The sequence below is a fragment of the Ictidomys tridecemlineatus genome, chromosome 8, assembly GCF_052094955.1.
Source record: "Ictidomys tridecemlineatus isolate mIctTri1 chromosome 8, mIctTri1.hap1, whole genome shotgun sequence".
Lineage (NCBI taxonomy): Eukaryota > Metazoa > Chordata > Mammalia > Rodentia > Sciuridae > Ictidomys > Ictidomys tridecemlineatus.
The window spans coordinates 53,484,429-53,506,284 of record NC_135484.1 but is presented as its reverse complement, the minus strand read 5'-3'; the positions used below and the strand labels follow the sequence as shown (position 1 = coordinate 53,506,284).

At 34.0% G+C, this 21,856-nt stretch overlaps 1 protein-coding gene across 5 annotated transcripts in view; it reads right to left on the bottom strand.

Annotated features, from left to right (window-relative positions):
* Window positions 1-9,171: 9,171 nt before the first annotated feature.
* The window catches only part of Wasf1 (WASP family member 1), a 59,893-nt gene continuing 47,208 nt past the window's right edge, over window positions 9,172-21,856 (bottom strand). For 4 of the 5 annotated variants that reach the window (XM_021729729.3, XM_078019506.1, XM_005330162.4 and 1 more), the window contains 7 exons: window positions 20,530-20,664; window positions 18,661-18,814; window positions 17,540-17,657; window positions 14,953-15,125; window positions 13,050-13,229; window positions 10,966-11,594; window positions 9,172-10,028 (listed from right to left, as the gene is read on the bottom strand). In XM_021729729.3, the coding sequence (XP_021585404.2) occupies window positions 9,871-10,028; window positions 10,966-11,594; window positions 13,050-13,229; window positions 14,953-15,125; window positions 17,540-17,657; window positions 18,661-18,814; window positions 20,530-20,664 (1,547 nt within the window). In that variant the 3' untranslated portion in view covers window positions 9,172-9,870. The remainder of the gene's footprint in view (window positions 10,029-10,965; window positions 11,595-13,049; window positions 13,230-14,952; window positions 15,126-17,539; window positions 17,658-18,660; window positions 18,815-20,529; window positions 20,665-21,856) is intronic. The other variant, XM_021729730.3, reaches the window with a different exon arrangement.

Here is a 21,856-nt window from a genome sequence, read left to right as displayed (position 1 = left end):
AGGCAACATTGGCTTCAGGACTCCCTATAGGCTTGACTAAAATTTTCTTAGAACAGTACTGTAGTCTAAGACACTTTCCAATCAGTCCTCCTTTTCTGTTCCTTTCCTTTGGCATATGAAGGTTTCCACATGCCTATTCTGACTGCCCTACACTTTCTCCTTCATAGCATTTCCCTAATAAATTCATTACACATGGAATCCTGTCTTGGCAGACTCATTTCCATGGACCTAAACTAACATAGGCAGTGGCAGGAATAGTCTGAAATTCTAAGTGTTAGAATAGAATTTTAGACTGTCTTATCCATTGCCTGGTGGGCAAAGAGGATGGTATCCTGACTTGTGTGAGCATGAAGTCTCTGGCACAAGATAGTGGCCAAATTACTAGATTTCACCAATGTGTTGAGAAAAAATGTTGGGGAGGGCTGGGGTTGAGGCTCAGCAGTAGAGCACTTGCCTAGCATGTGTGAGGCACTGGGTTCAATCCTCAGCACCATATAAAAATAAATAAATAAAATATTGTGTCCAACCATAACTAAAAAGTAAATAAATATTTTTTAAAAAACTTTAGGGAGGAGAACGCCCTTCTAGCTGCAATGTTTCAGGTATTTGAATGGAATGGGGAAAACAATGCCTACAAGGACAGTGTAGCTGATTGGTTATTGCTAAGTTGATGTGAGGCTCTACAGAGGGATGAGAAAGTGAGGACTCCTAAGAGGTTAAAATCTAAGTGTGAAAGTTGAGTTTGGTAACTTACAATGAAGCCCTTATTTGTTACTAAGGAAGAATAATTATAGTTGAATGGCTGATTAAAGATCTGCTCATTAGAGGCAGAGAATTCTAGAGATATTTAAATATTCAGTTGTAAAAAAGTGGATGTGTAACTGATGTGAATCTGCAATATGTATATGGGGTAAAAATGGGAGTTCATAATCTGCTTAAATCAAATGTATAAAATATGATATGTCAAAAACTTTGTAATGTTTTGAACAACTAATAATAAAAAAAATTAAAAAAAAATTCAGTTGAGGTAGGCCTACTACACTAAGGCCAGAAACATTTGCATGAATATAAACAATGGCCACAGTGGCAAAAAAGAAGCCTCCATCTTACCAAAGCCAATCTACTGCTGCCTCTGAATGTTAAGGAATTAGCTGTCCATCTGATTGTATATAAAAAAGCAAGAACCAAGAATAAATTTGATCTTAGCCAAAAGGCCAAGAAGCAATGAAGAACCAAGAATAAAGAATAGTAAAGATAATCTTAAAAACAATGTGGACAGGCTTGCTTTCTGGATATCACTTATTTTAAGGCTATAACAATTTAAAAAAATTGATACTCCTGTAAAGAGAGACCAATAAAGTCTATAAATAGACTCATGTATTTGTGTATGTTCATGCTGTCATCATTACACAAACCATACTATACAGTCATATACCAGCATAAACATATATTTATTTCTTATCAATGTTTATGTGTTTTTGAAAAAATAGCCTGAAGAGCAGTGGAAAAAGGACAATCTTTTCAGTAAAATGGTGCTGGCTCAATTGGATACAAAAACAAAAGAAAACTTCTACTTTCACCACACACACACACACACACACACACACACATGCACGCATGCACGAAACAATTCCAGATGGATTGTAATCTAAATGTAAAAGGTAAAACAAAAAACTCTCTTGAATACAGACAATACAGGATAATCATTTATAACCTTAGCACAAGAAAACAGTTCTGAAACAGGACACAGAAAGCACTAACCAAAAAAACGGATTAAATGGTCTATAATAAAATTAGTAATAACCTTTCTTCAAAGGGCACCATTAGAAGAAGACACCACCAGAGAAAGATATGACTAAAAAAACACATAAAAAGATGCTCAACCTTATTATTAATTATGTAAGAGAAAATTTAAACTACAAGAAAATGTCACATGCCCACAAGAATGCCTTAAAATTAAACAGAATAATTCCAGAGGGTGGCAAGGATGTGAAGCAACAGGAATTTTCGGACTACCAGTGGGAACATAAATTGACACAACTTCTTTGAAAAACACTTTGGCATTATCTCATAAGACTGAAGATATGAACATCTTATGACTAATTTTGTTTCTTTTTTTTGCGGGGGGTGGGGGTGGGGGCGGGCGGCAGCAGGTACTAGGGATTGCACTCAGGGGCACGGGACCACTGAGCCACATCCACAGCCCTATTTTGTATATTTTTTTTTAATTTAGAGACAGGATCTCACTGAGTTGCTTAGCACCTTGCTTTTGCTAAGGCTGGCTTCCAACTCAAGATCTTCATGCCTCAACCTCCTGAGCTGCTGGGAGCATGCATTACTGTACCTGGCTAATTTCACTTCTTGGTATACTTAACAGAAATGTCTACCCACGATTAAAAAACACATGCAAAAATGTTTATAGCATCATCATTAGTAAAAGCCCCCAACTGTAAACTAAAATATCCATCAAAAGAATGGATAAATTGTGGTGTATTTATATTATGGACAGTGAAAATAAGACAGTTTACATGTAAAAACATGGATAAATCTCAGAAACAAAATTAAGTAAATCAGACACAATTAAAGTATTCAGAAATACATGCTTAGGATGTAAACATTTACATAGAAGCAAAGTGATTATTACTTTGAGATTGAAGCTAGGTAACAGGTGGGGATTAAGAGGTAGCATTCTGGAGTGATGGCAATATTCTATGTTTTGACCTGGATGATGGTTACACTACAATAGAAAACTGAGCTGCACCTTTCTGTATGATATGTTCCACAATTAAAAAGATTACACAACCAAAAGGAATGGATTGGTCTTTGATGAAAAACCTAGTATTTGGGTAGTAGGCCTTCTCTGAGTTACTTTATAAATAATGATAAGCAGTTTACATTGAATTATCCATATTCTTTTGCTGAGACCCTCTGCCAGACATTTCTGAGAAGGCTTGCTAAGGGTAAAGAGTTTACTGCCAAAGAACTGTGGAAAGTTAACCAATCCATGAATTAAACTTTACAATTTGGGCTCATCTTAATATGCTCTAAAACCCAAAAGTAATTGACTACAGTATAAATATTTATTATTGGAGTTGAGGGATATATTGTCAAAAGAAAAAGGATTTCTGCTGATGGAGTATAATTAAGCAGATGAGATAACTCAGACATGAAAGAGAGAGGCAGGATATCAAAATTCCAAATAGCCTCTTTTTGCTTCTCCTTTGTTTCAAATTACATAATCTTCATTCATAGAAGAATATTTAGAAGATTTGTAAGATAACTGAATAAAGGGTAGTTATGCACTTTAAAATGAGAAGATATAAGTAATGCAGGTTTAACAGTGGGATAAAAAGGGGACTTCATAATAAACCTAAGTAGAAAGAAAACCAAGATGATGTTGAGTTTAGGGGAGGTAGAACAAAGTATTGCAAAGACAGAAAGATTATTTGCAGATTGACAATCCAGGAGAACCTGTAAATGTACTTGACAAGAAAAAGAGATCAAACTTGCATTACAGCTATTTAGATGAGAAAAACTTCAATATGGAAGTTCAATCATGGGATTGACACATTAAAATCAGTCAATGTTCCCTAGAGATCATCCTTGCATCCCATTCAAAATCATAGCTTGATGAATTCTGTTGCCCGACAATTATCTTCAGAGTGCTGAAAACAAAGTTCCACATGTTGTTTATTGGAGCCAATATAAATACATGGTCACCAACCTCAAAATTGGTTCAATAATTTCCTATGTCCCTAGAGAGCTTTCTCATTTTTCATAACTATTTCAGATCATCTCTATTTTTCTTAAAACCGTTGACACGCCTCCTGTTCCTCAATCATCCTGAGCAGTGTTGTCATCTACAGAGGAAACAGATGCCATTGTCTCAATTTTGGGGACCGGACCTTCAAACTTAACTATTCACAACTACCCTCTGTCCTGCAAAAGTTTCATTCCACAAATAAAAGTTTAGTCATTTCAACCATGCCAGTGATCCTCTTCCTAAGTCCCAACCTACATCACCCATCCTCATATACCTGCTCCTCCTCTAACATTCCTTGTATCATTAATTCAGGACCTAAGGCGTCATCTTTGACTCCCATTTCCAATGACCAAGTCTAATTTATTCTAATTTTCACTTGGATCTCCTTATCTAACTCCTATGCCATCACCCTAACTATCCCTATTATCTGTCACCTATTCTAACAGCTTGACTGGTCTCCAAGATGACTTCTGATTCATTTACCATTTCATAGCCATTCTAATATGTCACTTCTCCAATTTTATTGCCCGTGGAATAAAACAAAACTTTTTAACTTGATTCTGAAGAGAATCTCATGATTTGCTCCTGCTTAACCTTCCTGATCTACTGGGCGTTCCACTTACTGCATTCTCTGCACCAACTCTTTCTATCAACAGACTAGAAGAGACTCCTCAACATTTGTCTGTTTAAGTGAATCTCAAAACCACAATATAATTTCCCTAGAAGGCCTTTCCTGACTTTCACTAAGCTTCCCTAACATAACACCCATTGTTTTTTGTTAACTTATCTGTATACTCAGAAAGGATCGCTCTGTCTATTCACTGTTGTGGCCCCAATACACAGTGCCAGCAGTCTCAAGACTCTGTAGGCATCCAAAAATGTTCCTGAATATATGGAAAGAAATATAATAACATATAATAAAATAAACCCTTAATAAGAGATGTTCCTTTATCGAAATTATCTAGACAAATTGTTGCTATATACTTTAGAGTTAAAAGTACACTTCATAGCTTTCCAAGATAGGAATGAAATAGATGCTTTAAGTAATATTGGAAGATGTTATAATAGAAGACATATTTTGACATAATGGCTTCTGTGTCTTCTAATACTGTTTCCAGGTCAGAGAGGTGGATGAGGAGTTTTATTACTCCTGAAGACATCTGTGTCTTTATTAAGAGTTGTATTGAAAAATCTAGCCTAAAGCCAGGATGGATAAATAAGGAATTTATCAAAAGGTCTTTTTGAATATAATATACAAATGGCCCACAAGGATCATATTTATATAGATATTCAAGATCATTACCAAATTTACAGAAAAGAAACTATAAATATCTTTAAAAAAAGATGACTTCAATACATGCTGTTTTTTTTTTTTTCTCTAAAGGGAAAAAAAAAAGTCAGAGCAGCTGGCCTTACAATAATGAGAAAAAGGTATTGATAACTAGCCCTTAAAAAAAAGTGTCTGAAATGTTCATTCAAGGCTGGTATTCATTCTTTATTCAGAGCCTGTTTGTCAGGCTTGAAAAGCAACAGAGATTGAATTTTATAGCCAATTCAAACAGAACATAAATAAACTATTCTCAATACATCAATGAATAAAGGAAGGAAAAAACTTATTCTTTGTATTACAAGGCCCTCTACATTTCATCCATTTACAGTTGTAACTTTAACTAATTAGTCAAATGAGAAAACCTAGAAATTCCTATTCCATTTCATTAATTCAATACAGAAAAGCTATCTTTAAATCCTGATTTTTACATGAGCATCTTGCATCAATTTAGTTGCATTTAAAATTTTAAATATATATCTTTTAGTTGTAGATGGACATATACCTTTATTTTATTTTTATGTGATGCTGAGGATGAAACTCAGTGCCTCAGATTTGCCAGGTGAGTGCTCAACCACTGAGTCAATTCCAGCCCCGATTTACTTGCATTTTTATTGCGAATATTAAAGAGTTAATGAATTCCAAAAGAAATTTCTTGAACTATTTAGAAGTTTTAAATAATTTATTTTACACTTGCTTCAGTTTAGGGAGTCAAAGTGTTATTTTTTTGTTTTGTTTTTAAAAGCTGGTATCAAGAAAACGAGAAAAATAAAGAGCAGTGGTTTGTTTACTAAGGGCAAAGTTAAAGTTGTGGATTGAAAGTAATTGATGAGAATTCCCATAAACTAAAACACAATCAATTTTGACCTCTCCTTAAGAGATGCTTCAGAGATATAAATGATTTTAACTTTTGGGCCAGAAGATTCATTCCTACACTTTCCACTTATTAAAATATATATTCAAATACACCCACATAACTCTGATGAAATTGGGACTAATTTAACATCAACGGTGTTACTGAGTTTGGTGGAGAATGAAGTTTAAAACAAGAGCAGTGCCTAGGAAGGAAGCAGCAAGAAGGCCCTCCACCAGATACTGAACAGATACTGGGATCATCTTCTGGAAATTCCCAGCCTCCAGAGGAGTAAGCCACATCAACTTCTATTCTTTATAAATTAAAAAAAAAAAAAAAAAAAAGAGCCCACAGGAGAGAATAAAAAGGGGTATATTTCTGAGCTATTTATAAGAGATATTTTGGGTTGCCTATTTAAAACACTCCAGCTGTCTTGTGAGTGATCTATTTGGCAATTTCAAGTAGGTAATAACTATGATGAAAAATAGTATAAGAGTATCATCTGAGGAAAGATTACAATAAAAAAATTAGAAAAATTCAAAAGGAATATGAATGTCAGTTATAGTTATCAGAGAAAACTTCGTGGAAATATGATGTGAAGTAGGTTGGGTAGAGAAAGGGTAAGATTTTCTAAAAGTGGAAATAGAATTGTTCCATAATTTACAAAGCAAAACCCAAAGGAAACTTATTATTATTTAAATGTCTTTTAATAAATATTTATAACCTGAAAATGTTTTTGAAGTCATCTAATCTGTCCAAATTGATGTGTCACAAATCTGAAGCTTATGGGTATCCCTTACTTAGGAAAAGATGTAGAGACTTTCCCTCAACAATGACTACATTTCATCCCACACACCACAGCTGCTAGGTACTGCCCTCTCTCCCTTCTGTCTCTGTTATTGGGAAGAAGAAATGGAAGAAACAGTGTCACAAATGTCAAAGGACTGAAAGTCTCAAGGAGGTAGAATAAACACAAAATAAAGATTAAATAAGTTAAGAACTAAAATGTGTTCACTGGATTTAATAATATGGGCATAAATGGATGACTTCAATCAAAACAAGTGAGGCCAATTATTACCTCAGAGTATACAATTTATTTTTTTTCTAGGTTTATGTGTAACCTCCTGAATACTTAAATATTTCAATGATAAACAGCCACTATCCAGTAACGTTCTTTCTTCTTATAGTAATAAAACTGACTCTTAAATGATTTGTTCCAAAATTATTTCAGCAGGCTAAGTTGAAAATCTAGATGAAAAGGTTATTCTGATTTTAATGTAAATACTACATATGTGTGACCTCTTCAGCCTGCAAGCACTTTCTTATTTTCCAGAAATGTTCTAAAAACAACAAAAAAAATCTATCATGAACTATTTAGGATACATATTGCTAGGCTTTAGTGATTAATGCATCTACTTTTACTATTAGAAAATCTTTGGCAATTTCCTTTTTATTACCCTTAAGTGCTCCAACACCAGTAACAATGTTTTGTTTACGTGGCCATGGTTGAGCTTTATTAAAAAAGCATTTAGTTTTTAACCATGGGCACACTTAGGAAGACAGACTTTAAATTGTGTCATATTTTCTATGGTTAAATTTGAACTGCATTTTTGTAAAGCTGGAAACAAACCTTGACTATCTAGGCTCTTGGTGTAAGCTAAGCTACCCAAAAGAACAAGTCAAATCCTGTTTATTGAAGCCATCAAGACATGTTTTTTATATCCAAATTGAATTGCTACATTTGAATTTGGTTCATTATTTCTGTTCTATAAAGATTATAGGACATTAGTGTTTTTTTTTTCTCTAAATAACCAAGTGATAATGTTGACCATGTAACAAATATTTATTTATTTATTTGGTACTAGGGACTGAACCCAGGGGTGCTTAATCACTGAGCCAAATCCCTCGTCCTTTTATTAAATCTAATTTTAAAAAAAGGTTTTGCTAAGTTGCTTGGGGCCTCAGTAAGTTGCTGAGGCTGGCTTGAACTTGGGATTATAGGCATGCACCACTGTATCCAGCTCAACTATTTATTGTCACAATAATCTTGCATGAAATAATTCACCTCAAAACTCAAGTGTAAGAAAATAAGCCTTTATTTTTGTACATGAGTTGATGGGTCAGTGGCTAGGCTAGGCTAGGCTTGTCTTGGCTGGGCTTGCTTACCTCTATAGTCAGTCAGCAGGAAAGCTTGGGCTTGGCTGGTTTTACCTGGTACAATTCTCTTCCATGAGGTTTCTGATATTCAGCAGGGGAGCCTGGGCTTATTCTCAGGGCAGACAAAGAGATCTGAGAAGAGAGTAAGTGAAGCTTGGAAGGTCTCTTCAGGCCTAGGTTTAGTATTGGCATAATATCAATTTTGCCACATGCTAATGCAAAATTCAGGGATACCTAGATTTAAGGGAGTGGGAACAATACTCAACTTTAAAAAAAATTTTTTTTAGTTGCAAATAGACATGATATCTTATTTATTTATTTTTCTGTGGTGCTGAGGATCAAATCCAGTGCCTCACATGTGCTAGGCAAGTGCTCTACCACTGAGCTACAACCCCATCCAGTATTCACCTCTTGTTGGGAAGAATTAGATTCTGCATTGCAAAAGTGGTAGATACAGGCAAAGGTGGAATACTGAAGTTGCCTTTAAAATCAACTTACTCAAACCTCATTTAGTCTTTTCAAACTAGGTAATCTAATAATAATGCTGCTTCCCCTTGAACCCTAAATCTGCTTGTTTAAACATTAATAACTCATTACCATTGTAAATTATAACATCAAGAATGCAGTTAAATGAAGACAAGATATGCTGAAATTAGATGGCAAATTCAGTTTTAATTTAAGATCTCAAGGAGTGGAAAATATAAATTTTTTAACCTTTGAAAAAAAATGACATAAAAGCTACCATATTAAACAATATGAATATGTACAACTAAGAGAAAATTATATTGCTGAAATTGATTTTAAATTTTCATTTTCTATTTATTTATTAATAAAGGGGATTGAATCCAGGGGCATTCTACCACTAACATAAATCCCTAGTTTTTTTAACATTTTATTTTGAGGCAGGGTCTTGCTAAGTTGCTAAGATTGGCCTCAAATTTCGCTTTGGGCTCCTCAACTGCTGGGATTTTAGGTATGCTGCCATCATGTCCAGCTTTGTAGTATTTAAAGCTACTTTGGAGTATTCGATAAGTGATCAGAAACAGTTTTATTCAAAGAGCAACACCCAGGAACCTTTAAAATGAACCATTTATTAAATCAGACTGTTATTTCTAACAGTTATGTAAGTTACATGTATGTTTAATTCAGAGTATTTCACATGGAAAATTTTTAAACTCCTATAGGCAAGCAAAATTGTATCACACAATATATAAGTGGGAAAGGAGTACTGCTAAACATTCAAATAAGGCAAGTATTTAAAACAATAAAATAATAATAAAAAATTTAAGCATTCCTTTAAGAGAATTCAACACTACAAGCTAAATGTACTTTCTGAGTGTATTCATATATCAAGGCAGTGTTTCTTCTTTTAAAACATCAGGAAGTAGAATAAGGCTCATTAATATTACAGCTGCCCTCAAGATTTCAATCTCATTCGCTTTCCTTAAATTAAAATTCACGAAGTGCACAATTAAGATATATCAAAAAACTGAATCTGCTACTCTAACAACAGCTGTCCATGCTTAATACTTAGTGGTTTGTTGGACCAAATTATGTCTTTTCAGGGAAAAAAAAATATAAGCCACTGTAAAACATTTAGTTTGAAATGTATGCTAATACTTTTCTTCAAAATCAAAAATTATGGAGGAAAAGGGTTATTTATTATAAGGAATAGAAAGCAAAACACTAGAATGACCAAACATTTTCAAAGAACAAGCACCACAAAGGACATTTGCATTCAGTTTTGTAATATTGATCAATGCATTTTTCTTATTCCAACCAATCTACTTCATCAAATTCTGAATCATCTTCTGAATCACTATATTCCACAGCAATACGGCGAGACAGGATGGTGGCAACATCATTTTCAATGCGTTCATGCTTAGCTTCCTGTTCACGCTGCTCTTCTACTTTGCGTAGTTGAATACCTGATATAGTAAATCCAAACCATTCATTTTAAATCAAAATGCTAAACACTAGATAGTATTATTTCTCGCATAAGATCAAATAAATATGAGAAATACTAATAGGAAAATAAGCAAGACCGATTAAAAATAATTTGAAGTAATTATAATCAGAGGCATTAAATCTTTCATTACATCATCATTTATGAGTTAATTAGTAAAACTTACCCAATGGATAGCTACAGTTTATATTTATCTATCATGGTCTACTGTACCTCCTGTTTAGTATCCTTTAAAAAGTTAACCAGATAATACATTTCCTCTATTATCATTATAGTCAGATAAATTATACACCGTTGAATATATTTTCTGTCACTTTACTATCCTCTGTACTTGAAGGAAAAGCACTATTATTCATTTTATACTTCTGATTCCTGGCATATAATAGCTGCTTAAGAAACGCTAACTGGGGAAAAAAAAAGAAATGCTAAATGAATAAATGAATAACCATCTTATCAAGAAGTCTTTCTTGGTAACTAAGGGAAGAACCTTAACCCTTACTTAGCTTTACAGGCATCTAGAAGAACAAATGTCAATGCTATCCCAAATGAAAAGCTTTGACACTGAAGAAAAAAAAATTTTAAAATTCTGTAATTTGTAAAACATTTTACATAAACACTAAACATAGAGAATTTAAATTTTCTATAATATTTACATCTGATGTTTTAAGTTTCTCATTAACTCAATAAACATTTTAAGAATCCCTAAGTATGAAAATAAAATGATTAAACGATTTGTATTTTCTTAAGAATAATTTAAAATATAAATTGGACATGCCTTTACTTTTGTACAAAAACAAAATCATCTAAAATTTTATAAATGAGGACTGCATTGTTGCCTTAAATTATTTAGAAAATTTTCAATGCTATTACAATGCTTTTCATGGTCCTGAAAAAATTACCTTTTCGTATTGCTTCCAGTAGTACACTCCTTGCGTCACTGATTACAGGTAGGGTTGATGGATGACGCTTTGGCTCAGAAGCAGGTATAACTTGTGATGGAGGAGATGGAGGCATTAATGGAACATGGGGACCTGGGGCAGTAGATGGTGTTGGATGTAGCCCAGAGGGAGGATGAGCAAGAGCTGCAACTGTGACAGGTGATGATGGTCGAATGCCAGGTGGAGGCAGAGGAGGCGGTGGTGGGGGTGGAGGCAGCCCCTGGACTTCACCTTGTGGGAGTGGATGAACTGGTACAGTCTCACATACTGGGGCAGCTCTAGCTACTGGTGGAGAGGGTTGTACTAGAGGAGGTGCAATTGGAGGAGGAGCTGGGTGAAGAACTCCAGGGGCAATCTGAAGAGGAGCTGGAGGTGGTGGTACAGCTGGAGCTTGCAAAGCAGTGGTTGGAGGTGGAGGTGGGGGAGGTACTGGAGGGGGAGGAGTGGAAGTCATTGAAGCTCTTAATGAAGAAGTTGACAAGGCAGATGGAAGAGGTGGTGGAGGAGGTGGGGGAGTGGGGCTCACAAACACAGGTGTTCTGCCTGTGGCTGGTGACTGAGGGCGATTTTCTATCAAACCTGTAGCAGAACTGAAATGATAAAGAAATCCTAGCAAGTTATTAAAGCTGAAAAAAAAATCTATAGAAACTATGATTAAAATTAATTCTATAAAATAGATACATAAACATGTTCCTATAGAAATTTTAAATTTTTTAACACTATTTCAGAAGAAGTAAGAATTAAAAGTACATCAATGAGAAAATTAGTGGGTGGTACTTTGGTTTGTAATATTCTATATCTATTTTTTTATAACGGGATTGTACCCTAGGGGCAATTAACCACTGAATCACATTGCCAGTAGTTTTTTCCTTTTCTTTTTTGAGATAGGGTCCTGTTAAGTTGCTGAGGTTGGTCTCAAAACTGCAGTCCTACTGCCTCAGCCTTTTGAGTCGCTGAGATTACAGTCATGTGCCACCACGCCTTGCTTGGTCTGTAATATTCTTTTTTTTTTTAATATTTATTTTTTAGTTATAGTTGGACATAGTACTTTTATTTTATTTATTTATTTTTATGTGGTGCTAAAGATCGAACCCAAGGCCTCACACTTGGCAGGCAAGCACTCTACCACTGAGCCACAACCCCAACCCTGGTTTGTAATATTCTAAACAGTCTCATCCTGTCATGCAAATTTCATATTCACTCAAGCATTTTATGCTAACTTTGTTGATAAATAAATAAAATTCCCAATTATACACTGATGAGTCTCTGTAATGATTTAATATTTATCATAATGCAATATTTGTAGCTAATACAATGCTGTATTTATATTGCACCTATTAAAAACTCATCATATGCCATTTCAGTGAAGTCAATGACAGCTAATTAAAACCACAAAAGCAAATTTACAGCCCTCTTTCTTCTTGAGGCTGGAACAACAAATGAACCAGTAATAAAAGGTTAGTTTAACAGAAAATTGTAAAGCTGATAGTTAAGTTTCTTTAATACCTATTAAAAATGTACACTTTATATAACTGAAGAAGATTTAACTTCAGAATAGCTTTACTAAAAGAGTATTACAAGCAAAACTGCTAATTGTCTTTGATGTTCTGAAACTATTTAAGTATTCATAGCTACATTTCTTACAGCCTAATGACAGTCCAAAAAGTTCTTATTTTTTCTTAATACAACTGTACATGACATGCTTGATAACAAAGCTATAATAAAACAAAACATACTTTCTTTAAAGTAAATTGTTACTAAGTAAAATTTTCCTGGAAAATGTATCAGGTCAAATCAGAGAACAGCAAATTATATCCCATAGGCCAAATGTGACCAGTTCCTTGTTTCCATTAATGTAGTTTTACTGAGACACAGACACATTCATTTGGATATATACTGTGCATAGCTATTTTCTTACAATGACAAAATTGATTACTTGTGTCAGAAATCATCCCCATTAATCCTAAAACATTTAGAATTTGTTCCTTTAAAGAAAAAGCTTACCAAACCTTAACATAAAACATCACATGCTTGTCCCAACATACCTGATACAGGTGGGTATGGGTTTTGCATCTCCTGTTCCATGCATGGGTGGAGGCGGAGGTGGTTCATGTGGTCTGACTAAGACCCTTTCCTCAGCTCTAGTCAGAAGCTCACTCATCTGACTAAATGGCAAGGCAGAAAGTGAATAAGATCCATCCATATGATCCACGTAAGTCTGAGGTCTAAAAGAAATACACAGTATCAGTGCACCTTCTTGAATTACTGGTGAAATAAAGTGTTCTAAGTGAAATAATTTATCTTTGAATACCAGTAGTTTAGTTATTTTTAAAAAACTTCTTACAGAAATATATTAATAAAACCTACTTTTAAAACAAAGAATGCTGTTCATAAAGCAATCTTTACTTACTAATTTAGTCTTATTATTGTGACCACCAGTTACTTTATTACTTTATAATGAAATATTAATTTAATTTTTTAAAGATTAAAAACATTACATATATAATCCTGTAATTTATATATAATTTTTCTGTTTGTTTTGGTCCCAGGGATTGAACTCAGGGGTACTCAACCACTGAGCCACAACCCCAGCCCTTTTTTTATATTTTCTTTAGAGATAGGGTCTCACTGAGTTGCTTAGTGCCTTGCTGTTGCTGAGGATGGCTTTGAACTGCAATCCTCCTGCCTGAGCCTCCCAAGCTGCTGAGATTACAGGTGTGCATCACTGTGCCCAACAACATGAAAATAATTAACTTTGGCAAATAGTGTTTAAAATTACCTGTCTATATTTCATCTTTTTCTTCATAAGAAGCTTCCAATGACAGAATATGAAAACTGAAAATTTTTACCACACTCTTTATGAAAACTTGTTGTTCTCTTAAACTTACAGCTCTCAAAAGATCTCCCTGATTCTAGCACCACAGAGATGCCTAGCTCAATTTGTTGTGTCCTTTAAGTGTTCAAAAAGTGGGAAAGCACTCAGAAAATAGCTGAGTGACATAGCAACATGTGATCCAGATCAGATTTAAGCAAAATTTCAGCTTGAACATGTAAAGTTTTATATTTATAGATTGTAGTTCCATCTGGGGACAAAGTTGGATTTAATAGATGTACACAGAGCAAGTCATAAATATCTTATATAGTTGTAATAAAAATGTCTGTCAACAGTAATTATTATTTTAAAATCTCAATTCTTTCAGTTTCTTTCAATAACGCAGATAAATATTATCTCTCAGATGTATATTTCTCTTAAAATAGGCCAAAATATTTCACAGTAATGGCCCAATAATTTACCTGTGTTATTTAAAAGAAAACATTCATCTCTTTTCCATTAAAAGGTCAACATGACAACACACAAATTTCTTCAGAGGCATGCCAGTGTAATGTGTTTGCTATGGTAGCTTGTTACTTAGAAAGGGCCCCTGGCGACTGATAATGGAAACGGACCAATTCTATATTTCTGCAAAAGAGGTTGAGTAAATTTGTTTGAAAGTCCTGATATGTCTGAGGTGAGGAATGTGGCACAGAAAGGAAGTCAGTGGACAGAAAAAGGACAAAAAAGAACCCCTCTTCAACTCCCATTTTATATGCAAAAAAAAAAAAAAAAAAATTCAGACCCTACTCTACTGTGAAACTCTAGTAAACCTGAAATATTGAAGAGTTGAGACTTCAGATAAAAGTTAAAACAACAGTGAAAATCGTTTACTCCAACCACCTCTTTCCACAGATGACAAGAATAAAGTCCAAATATAGGAATGACTTTGCCCAAGGTCAGATTTCAGAAGGCTCAACGGTCAGGATTTTGATATAATCTTTATAATTACAACAGGGTCTTCCAGTTCAACAGTTTAGGACTCAAAACTTAGCAGTACAGATATTGCAAATAAAGCCAATATTCTATGATTAATTTAAAAATAACAACAAATAAAAGAAACAAAGAAAAGAAACCTTGTTTCAAAATGAGAGGCTGGGCCATTAGCAACTTCAATATGCTTATGTAAGAGATTAGCATCATCTTCAGCCAGCTCTGGACCTTGGGCCAGCTTCTGCCATTCTCTCCTCCTGTCATGAGGTGCTCTTGGCACTTTTTCTGGTTCATGAGGACGATCTAGATTTTTCTGCTATAACAGATGTATTGAAACAAAGCCAAATGCTGAAATGCTAATTTTTAAAAAGAGGTTACAACTATCATAAAATTTGAAAAGTTGAAATATTGAAAGACAATACCGTAATACGATAAAAGTAACACAGGGACAGTTCACTTATACATTCAGAGTTAGTCTGCAGTTATCCAAGTTTCTTGCCTTTTTTAAAACAATACAGGAATGAACCCAGGACCTCCCACATGCTAGGCAAGCACTCTATCACAGAGCTACATCTCCAACCCTTTCTGTTCTCTTATTTTCAGATGAGAGTCTCATTAAACTGCTAAAGCTGGTTTCAAACTTGTCATCCTCCTGCTTTAACCACCTGAGTAGTGGGGATTATAGGTGTGGTGTTGTGCATGTGCCATGTTTTGTAACCACAATTTTGAATTGATGTGCTGAACACATTGGAATATGCTATGGTGGGATGAATATGAGGTATCCCCAAAAGCTCAGGAGACAATGTGGCAATGATTAGAGGTGAAACAATTCAGTTACGAGTGACATAGCTGAGTGACATAGCAACATGTGATCCATCTACAAACTAATTGGTAGATTAATCCATTTATAAACTAATTGGTAGATTTATCCATTTGATGAGTAATAATTTGAAAGGATTCCTGTATTGGGTCTAACTATAGATCTGGTGTGAATGGAGGAAGTAGACCAATGGGGGCGTGCCACTGAGGTTACATTTTGTCCCCAGCACCTTACTGTCTTTCTCTGCTTTGTGACTGTCAGGAAATGAGCAGTTTTCCTTTCTACACCCTCCTGTTATGATGTTCCACCATCACCTCAGGCCCAGAGCAATGGAGTGGGCCAACCATGGGCTAAGTCTCTGAAACCATGAGCTGAAAAATAAACTTTTCCTCCTCTAAGTTATTCTTGCCAGGTGTTTTAGTCACAGTGATGTAAAAGTGACTAACAAATATGTCTAAGTAATAAATGGGGAGGTCAGAAATTCCTTTCAAATGAAAATAAAAACAAAACATCCCCCCCAAAAAATATCCCCAAACAAAAAACCCCTCCCTGGGGCTGGGGATGTGGCTCAAGCGGTAGCGCGCTCGCCTGGCATGCGTGCTCGCCTGGCATGCGTGCTCGCCTGGCATGCGTGCGGCCCGGGTTCGATCCTCAGCACCACATACCAACAAAGATGTTGTGTCCACCGAGAACTAAAAAATAAATATTAAAAAAAATTCTCTCTCTCCTCTCTCTCTCCCCTCTCACTCTCTCTTTAAAAAAATAAATTAAAAAACCCTCCCTCTCTCCAAGATCTATTAGCTTGAAATTTCTGCCATAAATTATACATTGTTTGCTTCTAACCAATGTGAAAATTTACCAAGATTATGCTAACTGGGAAGCAACTAATTAGCTGGCTGACACATGGGGAAAAAATTCTGTTATCCATAATAATTGTTATCACTCAACAGAACACTGGGTTTTTAAACAATAGAATACAAAGTGATTCAAATTAGGGGAGAAAAGTCTAGAATAGGTGTAACAAATATCGAATGCCTAAAGAAGCCAAGCAGATAACATACAGGAATGAAGCTAGTCAGTATATGATGGGGTAGGCTGTGAACTAGACAGACATATCTCATCTAAGAAATTCCAGTTCAAAAACTTTAAGACCCCTCTTTTTGGCAAATGAAACCTGCCTAATGGCGTAATCTGGTTTGCCAGTCACCAGTTTGCAAACTGGTTAGAACACAGGGACACTGTCTAGCACAGAAGATGACAAAAGGGCATTACAGAGATTGGGAAAAGTAGAAATAGCTGCAAGACAAACAAGAATGATAAAGACAGATTTTGCCTCCTTCATAAATGCCTAAATCCAAGTTACTTCTTCCATATTTTCTGTTATCATTAAGATAAAAGAAAGCAGATCCAAGTGAATGCATTAAAGTAGAAATTGACAACACAAGGGACAGATAACAGGAGTTTAGTAAGAATCTAACTTCTTTAAAACATTTGGAAAACTTTAGGATGTGCTCTTTGGCAAGAAAATATTAGCTTAATTTACTTACTTTACCAATATCTGCATATAATATTCCTTTATTTCTCCATACTAGAATGCCCTTCTCTTCCACGGTCCAATTTATTTTCATTTGTTCTTCAAGATTGTTTATAAAAGCTTTGTCTGCTGGCTAAAGCATATGCTATTTTGTGTTACCCAAACCTCTAAACAAACCTCATTATGGCACTACCATACTGTAATAATCTAATTGCTCATTTGCTTCCCTAGAAGACTCAGCTGTACAGATATAAAGACTTCAGTATGGATCCAAGTAAAATAAAACCATCAAAGTACAGGATTAATAAAGTTCCATAAATGTAATAAACATAAACATATAAAAAATAACTTCAATTTTTAAAATCTCTGTTAATACCTTCTGTTTCCTCTTTTCCTTCCTCTTGTCCTCTGTATCTTGCAACATTTTTTCTTTCCATAGATCAAAGAAATATGAAGGATTGGTATAAAACTTCAAACCTTCTTTACCATCATCTCTGGAATACATAAATTGAAATGTATACTAGTAAGGCAAAGAGGCAATCAAATAGAAATAATTTTACTGAAATGTTTTTTCTTCTCACATTAGTAAAATATAACATGTTAAAATATTGCCAAAATAGAATATTGCAGCAATATAAAATTTCTTACAAATGAGTAAGGAAAATAAAAAACCAGACTTTCCAGGGTTAGTACTAAAAAATTAAAAGTATAGCTGGGCAACTCTCATCTCATTGAATGTCAAATTTTTCTGAAAGTCCTTTGAGAAATTTCAATAATTACAAAGAGTTCTGCCAAAAATAAAAGCCTGAAAAGATAATAACATTATTTAGAATAAAAAGTTTTTACTGTTACTTCCAGTAGTATAATTTATTTATGAATTTAATTTACTAAACTAAAAGATGTCACCCAATAGTCATTTTAATAGCAATATTTATATCCAATAGCTTACATATTTATTTACAGTTTTAAATAATAATTTTAATACCATTTTATGTGCTGTGCATCTTAAATTACCCATTTAATAATTCGTGAGAAAACTCCAAAGAAAGGCTGAATAATTCCAATTTTAAGTGGTAAAAAAGCATTTTTAAAACAAATACTATATAGTCATTATGCAAAAAGTTACTGTATATAGATATATATACTTAGAGTAGATAGAACAAGCAAAAATAAAATACTTATTTTGTTAGTATGGTGGAATTTTGGGATCTTTATTTTTCATTTGAGTAAAAATTAAGTTAAAAGGACAATAACATTTCCTTGACCTTCATATTAACAGGTTTGCCAGTGCTTTTTCTAGTAATATTTGTTTAAACAACCCCTTGAATATGTCTTTTTCTTTTGTATGTCAGAACCTTAGGAACTCATTTAGTGACAGAAAGAAAGGTTCTCTGTGTTGGCCAGAAGCACAATAAAATTAAGAATGTGTGGGGATTTAGCATTTAAATCTGCAGTCTGATATAAATAACAAGGCTTCTTACTTATTAACCTACTGACCTATAAGGAGTAAGTATGTTGAGAGGTGGAGGTTGTTCACAAACATCATATGTCTCTTGTAATGGAATAGGCAAAGTCTTGCGGTCGAAAAGCTGCTGATCTTGAATTGTAGAACTTCGGAAGGCTTTTCTCATTGTTATGTCTTGCAAAGACACTATAACAAACAAAATACCAAGAATTCATTTTTTTTTTTAAAGAGAGAGAGAGAGAGAGAGAGAGAGAGAGAGAGAGAGAGAGAGAGAGAGAGAGAGAATTTTTTAATATTGATTTTTTAGCATTTGGCAGACACAACATCTTTGTTTGTATGTGGTGCTGAGGATCGAACCCGGGCCGCACACATGCCAGGCGAGCGCACTACCGCTTGAGCCACATCCCCAGCCCAAGAATTCATTTTATTTTCCTAAAATGATTTGACTATTGAACAAATTCATATTCTGTAATTGTTTAAAAGCCAGAATGACTCAAAAGGTTATGACCCTAGTGGCTTATCAATCATGAATAATTTTAAATGCTTTATCATTATATTTATCATTATTATTCTGTGCCTAGTTTTCCAAACAACATGGATTTTAACTGAACTCTTGATTTTAAGGCTCAGAAGGTCCTAATGATTCCTGAAGTGCACCTACACTTTCCATCAAAATGTATCTTTTTTTAATCTTCCACTTTTAGTCTGCAACAACTTCTATCTTCCTCTATAATCTTCTTTCCTATCTCCCTTTATTCCTTCTTTTTTTGCTGATAGCCAGAAATAACTGTGAAAGAAATACACTATTGACTTCTTACTAAAATTACTATAAATATTACAAATGTATCAATATTACAAAGGTAAAATAAACTTTACAATCATGAAAATTATTTTTAAGTATCAGGTGATCTATATTAGCCTTAGTCTCTATTTCTTTTATATGTATTATAAAGATTTCTATCTACTTAGCTATAGCTTCTTGAAGACCGAGACTATCTTGTTTAGCAGAATCCTCAGGAACAAGCACAAAGTGCCATCAATTGTGATAATTTAAAATATTTTCATTTACTCATTTTCTTTTGAATTAACATGTGTAGCATGGTAAAATAAAGAATATATTGAAATGCTACATTAGTAACACTCAGAGTGACTTCCTTATATTAAAAAAGTAGGTTATTTCATATATTTAATATGGCTTTAAGTATACAAATGCTTTATACCATAGCAGTAGATAAGTGAAAATTATATTCTTAGTAGTTCCATTTCTTTTTAAGAATAAAAAATACAGAGATATTCTGTCAAGGCATGAAATGTGCTTTTACCACTACAGTTTCTTCCATAATTTTATCCAGTAGTGTGTTTTTTTTTTTCCAACCTGATATCCCTGATTTAATCTTGGCATAGAACATTTCCACCCTACATACTGGCAATTTGTTTTTGAAATGTTCATTTAAAGTGGTAGTAATATTTAATTAAAATAAGCAGACAAGACTAGCCATAAGCACACAAAAGCATATTAAAAGGCTCCACATTCTTACAGAATCAAACCTTAGGATTTCATATACTTTTCAAATACTTTTTATTTCTAAGACAAAAGTACACAAATAAATTATAAGGAAGGAAACAGAAAGAATGGAAGAAAAGGTCTGGTTAAAATGTCTTCTTCATGTCAAAAAGTTAAGAGCTAAATAGTATACGAAATAAAGAGATTAAAACAAAAACATGTAGAAATAAAACGCCAGGAGATTCACATTGATGGCATTTATAGATAATATCCTGATTGACTATAACAAGTATTAAAACAGGTAAAAAGATTTATAATAAATTCATGTTTAATACCATTCTTAAATATACTCATCTAACTAAAATATATACATGGAAGAAGATATGAATAAACTTACATTCTTCTTCTTTAGGATCAAGCTGTGTAACACTAACAGATAAACGGTCCACACGTTCTTGCAGTGAGTTAACTCTGAAGGAAAAACTATGTGCTTCATTGAATAATTCTCCAAATATATCTTCAGCATATTTACCTAAGCAAAAAATGAAACATATTTCATAAGATTTAATGTGATCATGATCATGGAGATAAATACTGAACAAATAAAGTACCGTCCTGTTAAATTTGTCATTTATTTGGAAATACTTTAAACTTTAATCCTACCCTACAGGCGCTAAGTCATGACAGAGTGGAAAAATAAACACATGAACTCTGGGAAATCTGATTTTAAATCCTGCTCTACCACCTTTTGCTCAATGACTTGTGCCTAAAGTGGAAATATTCAACTTACTTTACCGATATCTAGCTATCTAATGAGGGTCAGGGGAGATTATGATGTAAAAGTACATTAAAAAATATTTCTTCTTTTTTAAAAATTTTGTTTGTAGTTGAAGATGGACAGAATGCCTTTATTTTGTTTATTTTTATGTGGTGCTGAGGATCAAACCCAATGCCTCATGCATGCTAGGAAAATGCTCTGCCACTGAGCTACAGCCCCAGCCCCAAACAATATTTCTTTTAATCCCAAATCAGCATTTATACATAGACTCCACACTAGTCTCAACTGAATTTCTGGCCAGGTGACAGAATGCAAGAGTCTTCATAGGCCTACTGGATGCCCTGTCTCAAATATGTCTAAGACCCAAGACACAGCTTCAGAAAACTTAAGAGTGATACTCTGCATTCTTATTATAATTTCTTTAAAAATCATCAAAAATTTAAAAACCATGTATTTCTCTAGCTATGTAAATTCCTCTTATTAAAAAAAGCAAGCCAAAATATCTAGAAGAAGGTTTCTACCTTTGGTAAACTTTGAACAGAGGGAGAAACAGACATTTAAATAAATATGAAAAGCAATTTAATAAACAATTAAATTCAAATCACTGTGAGACCTTGACATCAAATTTCTCATCTGTAAAATAGGACTAAAAATATATTTTAGGAAGAGAGCAAAGGGCCTGGTGGTATACTTGATACAGAGTTGGAGCTCAACAACAGGTAAAAACCACACAGCAGAAAGCACCTAACTTTTGGGAGTGGAATGGTGTTCAAGAACCTAGTTGAACACAGGGAATCTTAAATTTTAATCTGTATATCACCTGAATTTATATGCAGATTTATAATGCATTTGCATTTTTCTGGAGCTTTTTAATAATTAAAGAAAAAGTCTATGACAGCCCCTCTTCCACATTTAAATGCCAGTTTAGCAGATATCCCATTCATTC